This window comes from Tupaia chinensis, unplaced genomic scaffold, assembly GCF_000334495.1.
Source record: "Tupaia chinensis unplaced genomic scaffold, TupChi_1.0 Scaffold000104_1, whole genome shotgun sequence".
Classification (NCBI taxonomy): domain Eukaryota; kingdom Metazoa; phylum Chordata; class Mammalia; order Scandentia; family Tupaiidae; genus Tupaia; species Tupaia belangeri.
In genome coordinates, this window is record NW_006159568.1 from 3,538,755 (window position 1) to 3,553,136 (window position 14,382).

General features: G+C 39.3%; 1 protein-coding gene across 11 annotated transcripts in view; it reads left to right on the forward strand.

Annotated features, from left to right (window-relative positions):
• Positions 1 to 14,382, forward strand: part of RNF38 (ring finger protein 38) — an 88,031-nt gene that overhangs the window by 18,273 nt on the left and 55,376 nt on the right. For 3 of the 11 annotated variants that reach the window (XM_027770037.1, XM_014586020.2, XM_027770036.1), the window contains one exon: positions 10,352 to 10,501. The exons of 2 other annotated variants lie outside the window; for them this stretch is intronic. Coding sequence is in view for 5 of the 9 variants with exons in the window: in XM_006143752.3 (XP_006143814.1) it covers positions 367 to 375; positions 10,352 to 10,501 (159 nt within the window). In the remaining 4 variants the exon portion in view is untranslated. Of the gene's footprint in view, positions 1 to 47; positions 376 to 10,351; positions 10,502 to 14,382 lie in introns of those variants that run through there. 6 more of the 11 variants (XM_006143758.3, XM_006143759.3, XM_006143760.3 and 3 more) reach the window with 4 other exon arrangements.

The window sequence follows — 14,382 nt, forward strand, 5'->3', positions numbered from 1 at the left end:
GCCCTCCCCCGGGGGGTTTCGCTGCGGCCGTTGGCCCCCGCGCGGGGGCGGGCCGGGCCGCGGGAGCTTGGGAGCCTACGGGGCCGTGCCCGGGGACCAGGCGGAGATTTGGCCCGGCCGCCGGTTCTCTTTGTTCCAGCGACGGAGGTGCGGTCGTAGTCAGCGGGAGCCGCGGTCCCGACGCCGCCTGGCAGATGGCCTTGCTGTACGCTCCCTCCCATTTTGCCGAGGCGCAGGTGAAATGATGTCACCCTGGAGAACGCCGAACCCGGTCAGAGGGTCCTCTCGCGTCCTTCTGCCCCCGCGGGTTTCTGGACCGGCTGCGTTTTGTTTTCAGGGGATGAAAGTTCTTTTCAGGGCTGAAGAATGAGAGAGGTTGGTTTTTTTTTTTTCCCCCCAGGTTATTGAGAGCCAAAGAGAATAAAGTTTTTGTTTTCTTGTATGTGACCTGTAAGGGACAGCGCTTTTCTTTGTGTTGGAAAAGTGATATGTACTATTATTCGGTAAAAGTTGGATATATTGTACTAATTCCTGTCCCATATAGAAGCGAATGCTCATAATGTAACCATTGCTAGCATCATATGAATTACCACTTTTTTCTCTCAAGCGGTAGAATTAATAGGAAAGTTTGTGTGTTTTCAGTGCTCTTACACAGTCGTTTTTAACCTTAGAATAGCAAGCTTGCCGAATCCTGTTTGACTTGATTGCATTATAGTAAACACATTTACTTAAATTCTCTTAAATAGCAAGTAACTCTTGTCCTTCGGCTTTAAATTTTAAAAATTCATTCACCTTGTTTTTAATAGGGCTGTTGGGAATCAAAATAAAATTGATACTGTCTTCACCGGATACCAACTAATGGAAGGAAAAGAACTTTTATAGAAGTAACAATACAAGACCAAATACAAGTGTCAGATAAGGTTCGGCAAACTGGGACACACTTGAGATCAAAAGATAAAACATCTAACTATATTTTTAACTGAGGATTGTATCACTTCAGCTACTCTCTTATCCACTTTGTGGCGACTTATAAGTATAATATATTATCTTTTGAAAACCTAATCTTAATCCATTATAGGATTCCAATTTTATGTTGATTTCTGTAACTTTCTGTAAAACTTATACCTAAGAGAATTGTAGGTCTTAGAGGCTGTAGTGGAATAGGGACTACTGAAGACTGGCCATGTGGGCCTCAGATCTTCATCCCTAAAATATAGAGTTGACCTTAATCTCTGTGGTTCCTCTGCCTTTCATATCTCATTTGATTCTGAAAGTAATGTTTCTATATCCATCCAAAGTAATGATTTTTATATCCATTTGTTTTTATAGCTCAACCAAATTCCTAGATAAGTCATCAGAATTTTCCCTATTAGAGCCATCTGATTTTTGGCTAAGAGTAAACAGGATGGTAATCGGACAAAACTGAATTTATTAGCTTTATAATGTAGGACAGAGATCTGTTGGTTTTTCTGAGATAACATTGGATGAAACTTAGTAAACTCAAGTTACATGGCCAGACTTTCTATTTGTACTTATTTTTAAACTTTTTCTGAAGCTGTGAGTGGGAAGTGTGGATGAGAAATTCTTAAGATAAAAATCTGTGAAATGATGAGATGGCTGATCATTATGGAAAGATTATTGGTTGTGGTTATGTCTTTTACTTCTAGTTTATTCCATCCAATTCTCTGTTTTATCTTGGATTAGGCCACTGTCATTTTGAAATTCATCTTGTTGGAAAGATAATTCTTGATTAGTCTTGGTAGTATGCAACTAGACTGTTAAATAGTAACAGATTTCTTATTAAGCACTTACATCAGACATGGTCTTATACTTCTGTTCTGTTCATAGCGTACCTTCTTTTCCCCGGGGAGAAAGCAGTTTGCACATGTGTATTTTGGTTGTATATACCAGCAAATATTAAATATCTAATATGACATTGTTTATCTAAAGGAGTTAAAACAAATGTTTGAACTCTGTATACTAAATTAACAGTAAATTTGGAATGAGCATCAAGAGGAGAGATCATGTACATTTTTCCCCCAACTCAATTCTTTTCATGTCCCTCCCCCCTTTTAAAGCCTATTTTTATTTTATCCTGAAAGACTTAGACAGGCATCCTCAACAGGTCTTAATGCCTTGATCCACCCCCAGCTTCTGCCAGACTGTCAGGCATACTTGTGCACTTCTTTTTGTTTGTTTGTTTGTTTTTTGTTTTTTTGGTTTTTTTTGAGAGAGAGAGGTTTTTGCTATAGGGCACGTGTGTGCTCCAGAAAGACAGAGACAGAGAGAGAGAAAGTGAGAAATCACCCCCAAGGGGGGATGGCCACTCTATAATCCCTTCTCCTCCATTCTTCTCTAGGAATCTTGGGCACGCATGCACACACGCCCGACTTGAATTTAAGCCACCAGGTCCAGACCTCAAACCGTGGTAGACTACATGGGAGTCCAGCAACATAGCCATTATGCCAACTGTTGGTCCCGTCCCATGCACTTCTATTATAGGGAGACCTGGGAACACAAACCTAGCACCTTCCCAATATGGCCTCAGCATTGTATAACATTGTGCCTCTGTATCTGGCCTCATGTTCCTTAAGGATCTGAACACCTTACTCTCTCACCTCTGTCTAGGTTATAGGGTTCCTGACTCTATTTTTTCCTGTTGTCTTCACTAGACTGAATGTCTTTTAGGGCAAGGACTATTATTTTGTTTTGTTTTTCTTCTTTCTTTTTTTTTTTTTTTTTTTGCCAGAAGATTCTTGCCCTCTCCAGAGAGAAGGAGAGAGAACACACCCTCCCATACCCCATCAGGTGTGATAATGTTATAGTCCCTTTTATTTCATTCTCCTTCACGATTTTGGGTGGGCATGTATACACACATTCCCAATGTTGTTTTCAGACCACAGGATCGAGACTTGAACTGGCCATGTGAGATCTGGCATTCTTTTTTTAGTTTTCATTTTTATTTTTTAGAGAGGTGTTTTTTTTTGTTTTGTTTTGTTTTTTTCTGTAGGGCATGTGCACAATGCAATCCCTTCTCCTTCATTTTTCCTCTTGGGATTTTCATTTTTCCTCTTGGGATTTTGGGCAGCCACGCACACATGCCTGTCATGTTTTTCAGGCTTCTAACCTGGGACTTGAACTGCAGTTGGCCATGTGGGAGTCCAGTGATACAACCATTACGCCATCTGCTGGTCTCAAGATCTGGCTTTCTTGACTGCTATCCCCATAGCCCATTATGAGAACATTTCTATCATCTCAAAAAAGATCCCTGTGCCCATAAAGACCTACCCTTTAAATGGCAAGAAGACACCATCACATTCCTGGTTCCCAGAAGGTAGGTCCTCTTTCCTGCTCCACCCAGCAAAATCCTCTCAGATACTTTTGCTTCCAGGAAACCAAAGGCAAAGAAACAGACTTATCTTGGGCTCAGTGATATAGTTCTCCTCAAAGGCAAGTTAGCATTTATGTCTAGATTTATTGTTTGAATTGAGGGGTAAGGAGAAATACCAACACATATCAATGTTTCAGTTGCTTATTCTACCTCACTAGAATGGGGTGTACTTAGTGACCAACCATTGACTCCATTGACCTATGATTTCAGGTGAGTAAATTGGTTCTTTTCCCAATAGATGAGGTCCATGTATTCCCAGTTTTTTTTTTTTTAATAATTTAAAAAAAGATACAAAAATTTATTCATTCATTTCTTTTGACCAGAGTGAGACAGAGAGAGAGAGAGAGAGAGAAAGTGGGAAAGCAAGCCACCAGGTCTAGGACTTGAACCGTGGTCGGCCATGTAGGAGTGTCCAGCACCTTAACCACCACACCACCTGCTGGTCCCGTGTATTCCAAGTTTTAATCAAACACTTAACTAGTTTTGTCTTCCGCACCCTATAGCATATGTGTGTATTTATTATTTTATTTGCTGTAGGATGTGCTCACTGGAGAGAGACAAAGAAAACATCTCCCAGGGAGGATAGCCACACCCTTTCCTCCATTCTCTCAGGATTTTGGGCAAGCATGCATGTGCACACTCAACCACATGGTCAGCTAGGTGGGATCTAGCCACCTTAACCACCTCATCTTCTGTCTGGCTTGCATATGTGTCTTTAAGTTTACTTTTAGTTCCCTTTCAAATTGTTGCTGTTACTGTGCTATGGTGAACATATGACTTTTGCCATATTTTGAAGTATGAGTTCAGAATTTGTCAAGTTGAAGTTTTTAGGGTTTGTTTGTTTTTGAGAGGTTTTTGCTATAGGGTGCGTGCGCTGGCCAGAAAGATAGAAAGCGAGAAATCACCTCCAGGGGGGATGGCCACACTGCAGTCCCTTCTCCATTCTCCTCTCAGGATCTTGGGCACGCACGCACATGTTCCCAGCATGAGTTTAAGCCACCAGGTCCGGGACTTGAACCACGGTTGACTACATGGGAGTCCAGCAACATAGCCATTATGCCAACTGCTGGTCCCCAAGTTGAAGATTATTGATGCAAGTGATAGATTTTTTTTTTTTTTAAGAATTATTTTATTTTATTTATTTATTTATTTACTTTCACATGAGTTCTGCAGAGAAAGAAAGGGAGAGTGAGAAAGCTAGCCAGGGTCCGGGACCTGAACCACAGTCGGCCATGTGGGAATTCCAGCATCTTAACCACTGTGCCACCTACTAGCCTTTGATAGGTATGTTTTTAAAAGTGCCAATAAAATCTACCTAGTTATTTTTTTTTGAGAGAGAGATTTTTGCTATAGGGCGCATACACTTGCCAGAGAGACAGAAACACAGAAGGCAGGAAATCACCTCCTAGGGGAATGTCCATGCTACAGTCTCCTCTTCCATTCTCCTTTGGGATTTGGGGTACGTGCACACACACACATGTCAGCATGAGTTTAAAGCCACCGGGTCCAGGACTTGAACCTCAGTTGGTTACATAGCAGTCCGGGGTTGTAACCATTATGCCATCTACTGGTTCCCTTAGTTACTTCAAAGAGAGGAACATTTACCATCATGGAAGCAGTTAGAGTATTTGGATTTTAGGTTGTTTGTATTTGACTTCTACATTTTAGAGGTGCCCAGATTTGATCCTAGAGGAGTTAGGATTTAGTAGAAGCTACACAGAACACTTGACTTTTCACATAGTATTTTGGTTTCCCCTTTTATATTAGGTTATATATAAGGATAAGACTGCTTTTGACCAGTTGGTAACAGTGAACAATTTCTGGTGAGTAATACAGTCATCCTAGAGAAAGCTGTTTAGGCATTTGAGAAGCTAGGTCGTCAGAAAAGTCATGACATATTTTCCTATGTTTTTCTATGCGAAAATGCATCATAACTTTCCCGAGAACCCAGTACTTTATAGAAAGTACATTATTTAATACTGGCCTAGAGTTTATGCACCAACACATCTACCTCATCTTTATGAGAACAATAGAAATGAATGAAGAGGAAAGCTTTCATCAGAAACAATTTTAGAAGAAACAAATTCTAGACAATGTCTCATCCTAAATCCTGTTTTATTTTTAACACAATAATAATGGCAGCACTCTGCAAGAAAATGGTTAAATTGTCGGTTATGTTATGATTGCCAAAACAAGGAAAGGTCACATTAAACAAGAGATGTGCTAAAATAGTGCTTTAAAGAGTGAATAGCACTCCTGTGAGACAATGCTTTTCTATTTATGCTAGGTTAATCATGAGTTCTATGGGTGGGGGATTTTTAAAAAGTTCATGGAAAGTGTGTACTGTGAGAAAACTGCATGAATTTCAATTATTTTTTGCACCAAAATAAACTCTACTTCATTTTTCCATGAACTTTTTGAAGTCCCCACACATAAGTAAACATTAAAATCAGAAGTTCTGAAAGTTGCAGATTTAATCCTATCTCAGGAATAGAGATGTTTCCTTGGTAGAATTTTAATAATTTTTTTTTTTTAATTTGCTTTAGGATGCATGTGCTCACCAGAGACAGAGAGGGAAAGTGAGAACGTACTCCCACACACCTGTATATGCACCTGATGCACCTGGCATGCTTTTCAAGCTGCTGGGTCAGGCATGTGAACAGTACGGTTGACCTTGTGGGATCCAGCTTTCTTAACCACCATACCACCTGGCTGGCCCAGCAGAACTTTGTGCAGTACAAACAGATTGTATCTTTGGAGAAGGCTTAAGTTATGAAATCTGCAACTTGAGGTACGCTATACATTTTTTAAAACTTTGTTATACGCTCTTATGCTCATTGGAGAGTGAAAGAGAGGGCAGAGAGTGAGAAAGCGTCCCCCAGGGGAGAGAACCATGCCACAATCCCCTCTCCTCCATTTTCCTCTCAAGATTTTGGGCACATGCATGTGCCCAGCATGTTTTTCAAGCTGCTAGGTCTGAGACTTCGAACTGCACAATTGGCCATGTGGGATCCAGCCACCCCAACTACCATACCACCTAACTGGCCCAACCTTTAGTTATAACTGAGGGGGAATTAGTGAAAAGTTATGTCTATAACAGTTTATGAAGAAATGACTTTATTAATAAAGACTTAAAATGGCTTTAAAATATAAGGTGGTCTTGATGGGTTGAGTATGAACCTTAAAGTTTGATAGATTTGGGTTCAAATTATGGTTTTGGTATTTCTGAAGTATATGGCTTTAAGTCAGATAAACTTGACATGCAGTTTTTTTTTTTTTTTTTTTTTTTTTGGAGAGATTTTCACTGTAGGGCGCGTGCGCTCGCCAGACAGACAGAGAGAGACATAGAGACAGAAAGCGAGAAATCACCCCCCAGGGGGAATGGTCATGCCGCAATCCCTTCTCCTCCATTCTCCTCTCGGGATCTTGGGCACGCACGCACACACGCCTGGCGTGAGTTTTAAGCCACCGGGTCCGGGACATGAACTGCGGTCAGCTACGTGGGAGTCCAGCGACATAGCCATTACAGTGACTGCTGGTTCCCATCTTTATATCTTTTCTAATCAAATTGATACAGCCATAATTCTAGAGAAGAAATTTTCTTCAGCTATAGTACAGTAAGTTTTACTCTATTTAGTTATATATGTGGTGTTAGTTTTTTGTTATGTGTAACAAATTACCACAAATGTATTTGCTTAAAACAAGTCTATTTAACCACAGTTTTTATGTATCAAGAGTCCTGGTATGGGTTAGCTGCTGGGCGGTCTGCTCAGGATTTTTACCTTGGCTGTAACTATGATTTCTTCAGAGACTTTGGTGCCACCTCTTCCAGTCTCACTGGTAGTTGGTAGAATATAGTTCTTGCGGTTGTAGGACTGAGGTTCCCCAATTTCTTGCTATCAACTGGTGACTCCTCTTAGCCCCCAGAGACTGCCCTCTTTCCTCTCACATTGTTCCTATAATATTGCTTTCTCAAGCTCTAGCTTAATCTGAGAGTTGGCAGGAGAATCTCTCTTAGGAAGTGTTCCATTCTTGTTTTAAGAGCTTCCTCTGTTTAAGTCAGACCCACCTAGGATAATTTCCTTCTTGATTAGCATAAAATTAATTGTCTTTTTTTTTTTTTTTTTTTTAAAGGTTTTCTCCATGGGGCGCGTGCACTCGCCAGACAGAGAGAGAGTCATAGAGACAGAAAGCGAGAAATCACCCCCAGGGGATATGGCCACACCACAATCCCTTCTCCTCCATTCTCCTCTCGGGATCTTGGGCATGCACGCACACGCGCCCGGCGTGCATTTTAAGCCACCAGGTCCGGACGCGAACCGCGGTTGACTCCGTGGGAGTCCAGCGATATAGCCATTACGCTAACTGCTGGTTCCCAATTGACTTGGTTTTTAAAAATTTATTTAAATTATTTATACATTTAATCACTATATAGCATTTAGATTGTAAAGAAACGTTTCCCAGCATGATATATACCTCAGTCCATCCCAGTTGAAAATACTATACATGTCCTCACGAACAAATAATAAACCATATCTGTGTCCCACAAATGTCTTACCTCTCCATGACAACTGAAAATCTCTGGCCCTTTGTCATATGATTTAATTTAATCATAGAAGTGAAAATAGTTATATTTACAGTCTGATTTTATCTTATACAGTGGGAGCACCTGGTATTGATTAAGCCTATCTTACCATTTTGTCCCACACTTATTTTAACTACAAAATTTGAATATAGCTTTCCTTGGGACCAGCAGTTGGCGTAATGGCTAAGTCACTGGACTCCCATGTAGTTGACTGCAATTTGAGCCCCGGACTCAGTGGCCTAAACTGACGCCGGGCCAGTGCACATGTGTGCCCAAGATCCTGAGAGGAGAATGGAGGAGAAGGGATTGCAGTGTGGCCATCCCCCCAGGGGCGATTTCTCACTTTCTGTCTTTCTATTTCTCTCTCCTGTGGGGCATAAGCCCTATAGCAAAAACCCTTCAAAAAAAAAAAAAAAAAAAGAATATAGCTTTCCTCCCATTGTATAATCCAGTGAAGCTTATGACCAAATCAAACTAGTGTGAGTAGACGAGGATATGTAAGTTTGCTTTAAAGTGGTAAAGGCACCCCTTAGATTGAGTGAGGAATTTGTAATAGGAAATAAACTTTTCCACGAAATTTTTTTACTTTTTAAAAAAATAATTTATTTAGCTTTATTTTAATGCGAGGAGGGAGGGACAGAGTAGGGGTGGCAGGGAAGCAAAAAAACAAGCCACCAGGTCCGGGACTCAAATTGCGGTCAGCCACATGGGAGTCCAGTGCCCTTAAACACCATGCCACCTGGTGGCCCCAGTATTTCTTACTCCTAACCTCAGTAACATCATGGCTCCTACTGCTGTTTGAATTTTTGCCCGTTTTATAGTATTTAAGTAGTATACTGTAATTTGCTGCTTACTTGCATCTGTGTTTTTTGGTTTTGCTTTGTAAGCTTCTTTGGGATGGGGGGAATCCATGTTTTATCTTTATCTCGTCCAGTGTAACTCTTGGTGGCTTGTAGGAGGCATTCAGTAAATATCCCTTGATTCATCAACACATACTTGTTCATGGTAGTAAAGGATATTAGCACATTCATATTTGTAGTACAGAGGTGGTGTTTTATGTTCACAACATTTTATATAGCAAACTTGTGAATTCTAAAATTGCTGCCCTCAAGTTTTGCTTTTACTACTAGCTGAGTCTTTGGAAGTATTTTTACTTCTACCAACAGGCGTGGTTACCAGTTTACTAGGCTCAAAGCAAACCAGAAGCAAAATACTATAAAGGAGCTTAAAAATGCTATTACAGTAGAAGTATTAATATAATTAGTGGCTAACTTCATGAGCTGTATCTGCCTTCCACTTTGACTACTTCCTTATGTGTTTTTTCGTAAGACAGTAAAGACTGCTCCCAGCAGGGCCTTCCTGTGTAGTCCACCCCTAAACTCAGCCAGCTTGATCACAGTCACATGAGTACCTGTCTGGCATCTGTAGGGAAGCCTTTGGGTCCAGGATCTTCCCACACGGACCAATTTAAGTTACTGCTTTTCCACTGTCTGGCCCTATCACTCACTCTTGGAAGGTAGGAAAACATGCCTTTCTTTTTGGTTTAGTACTTACCACCAGAAAGATACTTAATTTGTAAGATTGAGTAAATTTATAAGGCATTAAAACCAAAAACAAGATAGTGTACAAGCACATTATTTTTAATGTAGAGATAATCAGGTCCACAAACTTTAATCCACAAAGAGATTTTACAGTTACAACACAGTGGGACAGGTAATGTTCATGATTTTTAAAATGCTACAGTATATTTATATATAATTAAAGTGATTACTCACAATCAAATCAAGCATTTAAAACATGCAGTCATTTACTTTTGGGCTTCTGAGATCTTGTCATTTATTCCTTAGGTGTCGAATAGAGCTAAGAGCTCCACAGACATATGATTGTTGTATGTCTGTATGCTATACAGTCACACGTATGATAGATGTAGAAGTTTTCCACAAATATTGTCAAATCTGTCATCTTCCTCTGTGTGATCTTTTGGAAGGTTATATAATCTTAGTACAGGCAAATATTCATCTTTCTGTATTTAACATATATGATTTTTACCTGCAGTTTTCTTAACAGGAAGCTTGTCCTTTTGGATTTCAGAATTAACACCAACAGAAAAGTATCAGTAGAAACAGGAAGGACTTGAAGGTTCTTGAGCTGTGCTATTTTACCTCAAGAAGGTTTTGTAAGAGAGATCCATTGCTGGAGGCAGCTTTCGTCATCTTTACATTTTGATGTTTACAATTAATTTTTAATTTCTTTCCAGTCTCTGCTAACAGAATAATCAGATACCTAAAAAAATCCATACTATCCTTCATAGGCTGATTCTCCATATTGCTGCAGCTAGCCATGAACTATCCTTTTCTTCTCCCTCTTTTTCCCAGATATCTCCCGGGGCCAATTCAGCACCTCTACCTGGCCATCCTAACAAGGTGATTTGTGAAAGGGTGAGACTTCAGAGCCTGTTCCCTCTCCTCCCAAGTGATCAGAACACTACCATTCAAGAGGATGCTCACTTCAAAGCTTTCTTCCAGGTTCTTATATATTTACCCTTACCCTATATAGGGCAGAAAAGGTGGTTTCCAGGAAAGCTTGAAACAAACATTCTTAATACCTTCTTCTTATTTTGTTGTATGTGGAAATAATTCTTCTTAGAGGACTTCTTTAATATAACTTTTTTTAGCCAGCTTTTCTGAAGGATGTTTGTCTTCTCTTGAGCTGTTAATTATTAGACCACTTGATGTTCTTTTTTTTTTATTTTATCTTTTGTTCTTAATCACTTGTCCTATTAGTCTTAAATTCTGTAATAAAGTGGCAGATAATTATAGAATATGTGAAGTTGTGTAGGAAAGGAAAAAACCATATACAAATTGCTTGTTTTTCTTGGAGAGATTTTTGCTATAGTGTGCGTGCACTTGCCAGAGACAGAATACAAAAAAAGTTTAAGTTATCACTACTTATTTGCTTACCACCCAGGGTTTAATAGTAATGTATGTTTCTGGGTGTAATATAACATGGTTGTTGGCCTTCTATAAATTCTGTTATCCCTGTGAGTAAAATGTGATTTAAAATTCTTTTAAAAAAGGGCTACCAGGTTATGTGGGGGTTAAGGAAACTAGATCCCACATGGCTGGCTGTGAGATTCAAATCTGGACCAAGTAGCTTAAAAATCACATGTATGTATGCCCAAAGTCCTAAGAGGAGAATGAAAGAAAAGGAATTATACTGTGACCATCCTTTTGCAGCAGGTGGGGGGTGAGTTCTCATTTTCCCTTGCTCTCTCAATTACCATCTCTTGTCTCTTTCTGGGGAGCACACGTACCCTATAGCAAACTAACAATAAGGATAAATAAAATAAAAATGAGAACAAGAAAGTAAGCTGTAAATGGCTTAAAATCATCATTATATTATTAACAAGATTACTAAGATCTGTTTACATAAATTATTGACAAAAAGTATTTAACTTTTAATCCATACTCTTAGGGAAGCATGTTTTAGTACTAAAGTCATCACCATTCTTAATCACAAAAAAAAAAAAAAATTCAAGTTACAGAATTGCTTTCAGATGGTAAGGTTGGAGGCCAAGGCATGTATTTGTACATAAACCTTGAGGTAGTAAGATAACCGGTTGATAATGAAGGCTAGGATTTTTGGAAGGGCAAGCTTATGTTCTGTTTGTGTGGGGATGTTAGATCACAACAGTGAATTAGAGGGGTTAAATTTCTCAAGACAGCTGTCTAGATGATTCAGGGCTCTTAGTCTGGTATTTCTTGTTGGAATTTGTGCTGAGTTCTCTACTTTGCATATATTAACTTCTTTTGTACTTATTCCTCAAAATAAACTAGTCATGGATGGTTTTCTAGACAAAAAAATAGGACAGAAAACTCACCAAGGTGGTCAATTAGATATGGGGACTTCATAATGTCAGTGGAAAAATTGAATTAAAAATAAAAATATAAACTTGTATTTCTCAACATAAATTCCAGTTTAGAACACTTTTTTAAAAAGCATTATTTAATCCCATTTGTTACCATAATTTGCATTATTATTCTAATTTGACCAGAGAGAGACAGAGGGAAAGCTAGAAAGCTCTCAACTGATCCACTTTTTCTTGACTGTACCACTGTAACTCCTTGGTATCTATTCCTTTGATTGTATTTTGTCTTCAGTATCTTGCTGGTAAAGCTTTGATTATAGTTGGAAGAAATGCTTTAGGATCTTGATTTCACTTTTTTAAGCTTTCCATTGAAAGTTCTGCTCTTGTTTGCCACTCATCCACACACAACAGTTTGGGTATCAAGCAGAAAGTTTACTTAACCTCTATTTTTTTCAATCAGAATGGGATAAGTTGAACCTAGTTGTATTGGCAGAGCAGAGACTCAAATCTAACTTAAGCTGTATCTTGGCTACATACTACATCTAAAGTACTACCTTTAGTTGTCAATAGGTATTTTTATAAACACGGTGTAGTAAGTGTTAAGAGGCACAATTATTTGTGTTGAATTGTCTGTTGACTACTGTTTTATTATTATGACAGTAGTCTTCAGTAGTTTGATATTTAGCGGATTGCTAGCTAAGGAACAGCTTGACTTTAATATTCTGACTACTGGCACCAATAAACAGTTATTCAACAACACTTTCTGTGTTTGCCCTTCTTCTTCAAGTCTTTAGGCATTAACTCAGTATTAACTTTATAAACTCTTGAGTAGTTGTCAGCTGGAAGAGTTATTTTTTTAATTTGTCAGAAGGCAAATGTGCTTACTGGTGTTCAGTGGATCTCTAAAGGCACTTGGTTTGGGACTTGGACCATGCATTTGGCCCTGTGCAGCTGCCTTCACCACCATACTGTGGACTGATACTGTAATAGATTTAAACTCACAAAAATATTCTTTAGAAAACAGAACAGTAAAGTTGGAGCCTTTTATGTTTGGGGACTGCAAAAAGGTGAAAGATAACTATTGTTAAATTTTTAACTGTAGTCCTAATTTAACAAATCTTACTTTCCTCTAACTTTAGAACAGGCCTCTCTATACTTTGGTCTCAGGGAAAATTGGACATTTCCTCATCCAGTTTTGTCCTACTATTATATGTGAAGCAAAGTAAATCTCAAAACCCCTTTGAGATACTGATACCTTTAACTAATTCTGATACAAACAGTGAATGTGAATTGTTACTTATTTTGGTTCTCATCCTTAAAAACTTAGTTTTACTGCATGAAAGGGAAAACCCACCTAGCTGTCTCCCCTCCTCACAGTTATTGCCTTATTTTTGGCTCCCCCTCCCCCCCCAGGTACCTTCCCTCCCAAACCTTTCTTCTGTTCCTTTCCTTTGGAATAATCCATTTAAACAGATTTTCCCTACTTCTTCCATTTTTTTTCCTTAGAGCTTAGTCTAGAGCCTCCTCTTTTCTGAAGCTGACACTTCCCTGTAGCCTTCTCAAGGGCTAAAGAAGTTCATGATTTTTTTTTAAGAGAGGTGGGTTTTTTTGGTATTTTTTTGGTTTTTGTGGTTTTTGTTTGTTTGTTTGTTTGTTTGTTTTGCTGTAGGGCGTGTATGCGCACCAGAAAAACAGAGAATGAGAAATCACCTCCCAGGGAGGATGGCCTTGCCGCAATCCTTTCTCCTCCATTTTCCTCTCGGGAGAATATGCATGCACACACACCTGGCATGAGTTTCAGACCACCACGTCCAGGACTCAAACTGCAATCGACCATGTAAAAGTGCAGCACATTAGCTACCACGCCACCTGCTGGCCCCAGGAGGTTTATTTTTCCATGCCAACCTTGGGGTCGGGTATGTGGCTAGTCATTTCAACCTAATAGGTGGTCATTGAAAAAAAAGCTTGTTGGTTGATACTCTCCACTTTTGTTTCAGATTAATCTGTCTTCTTTTTGAACAAAGAGTGTTTGTTTCCTGATTTTGAGCTTTTTGTCATACATTTCCATTATTTCTCACTTTTGTCACATTGTTAAAACTTTGCACTTTACTCTTGTTTTATTTGCTTGTTTTACATTTCTAGTCATGACTTTTTAGGTACAAAAAATTCAGGTGTTTTTTTAAAATTTAGCATGCTTTAGGTTCACTTATGGTGATGGCAGTGCTCTGTGACGCTGGAAGCCCTATGGAAGATCGGGGTTTGGTTCCCAAGTTGGCATGCTGGGCGAGTACTTGTGCACTGGTGATCCTGGCTGGCTGGGGTAGGACCTGGGGGAAGATTGCAGTGTGAGGCCCTATTCAGGATGCTTTTCACTCTCTTCTTTTTCTGTGTCTTATGAAAGGAATAAACAAGCTTAAATTTCTTTGCAGGGGGACCAGCAGGTGGCATAATGGTTATTTTGCTGGACTCCCACATAGTCAGCCATAGTTTGAGGCCTGGATCAAATCCATCCATCAAATGGGTAGATTAAAATTCCTG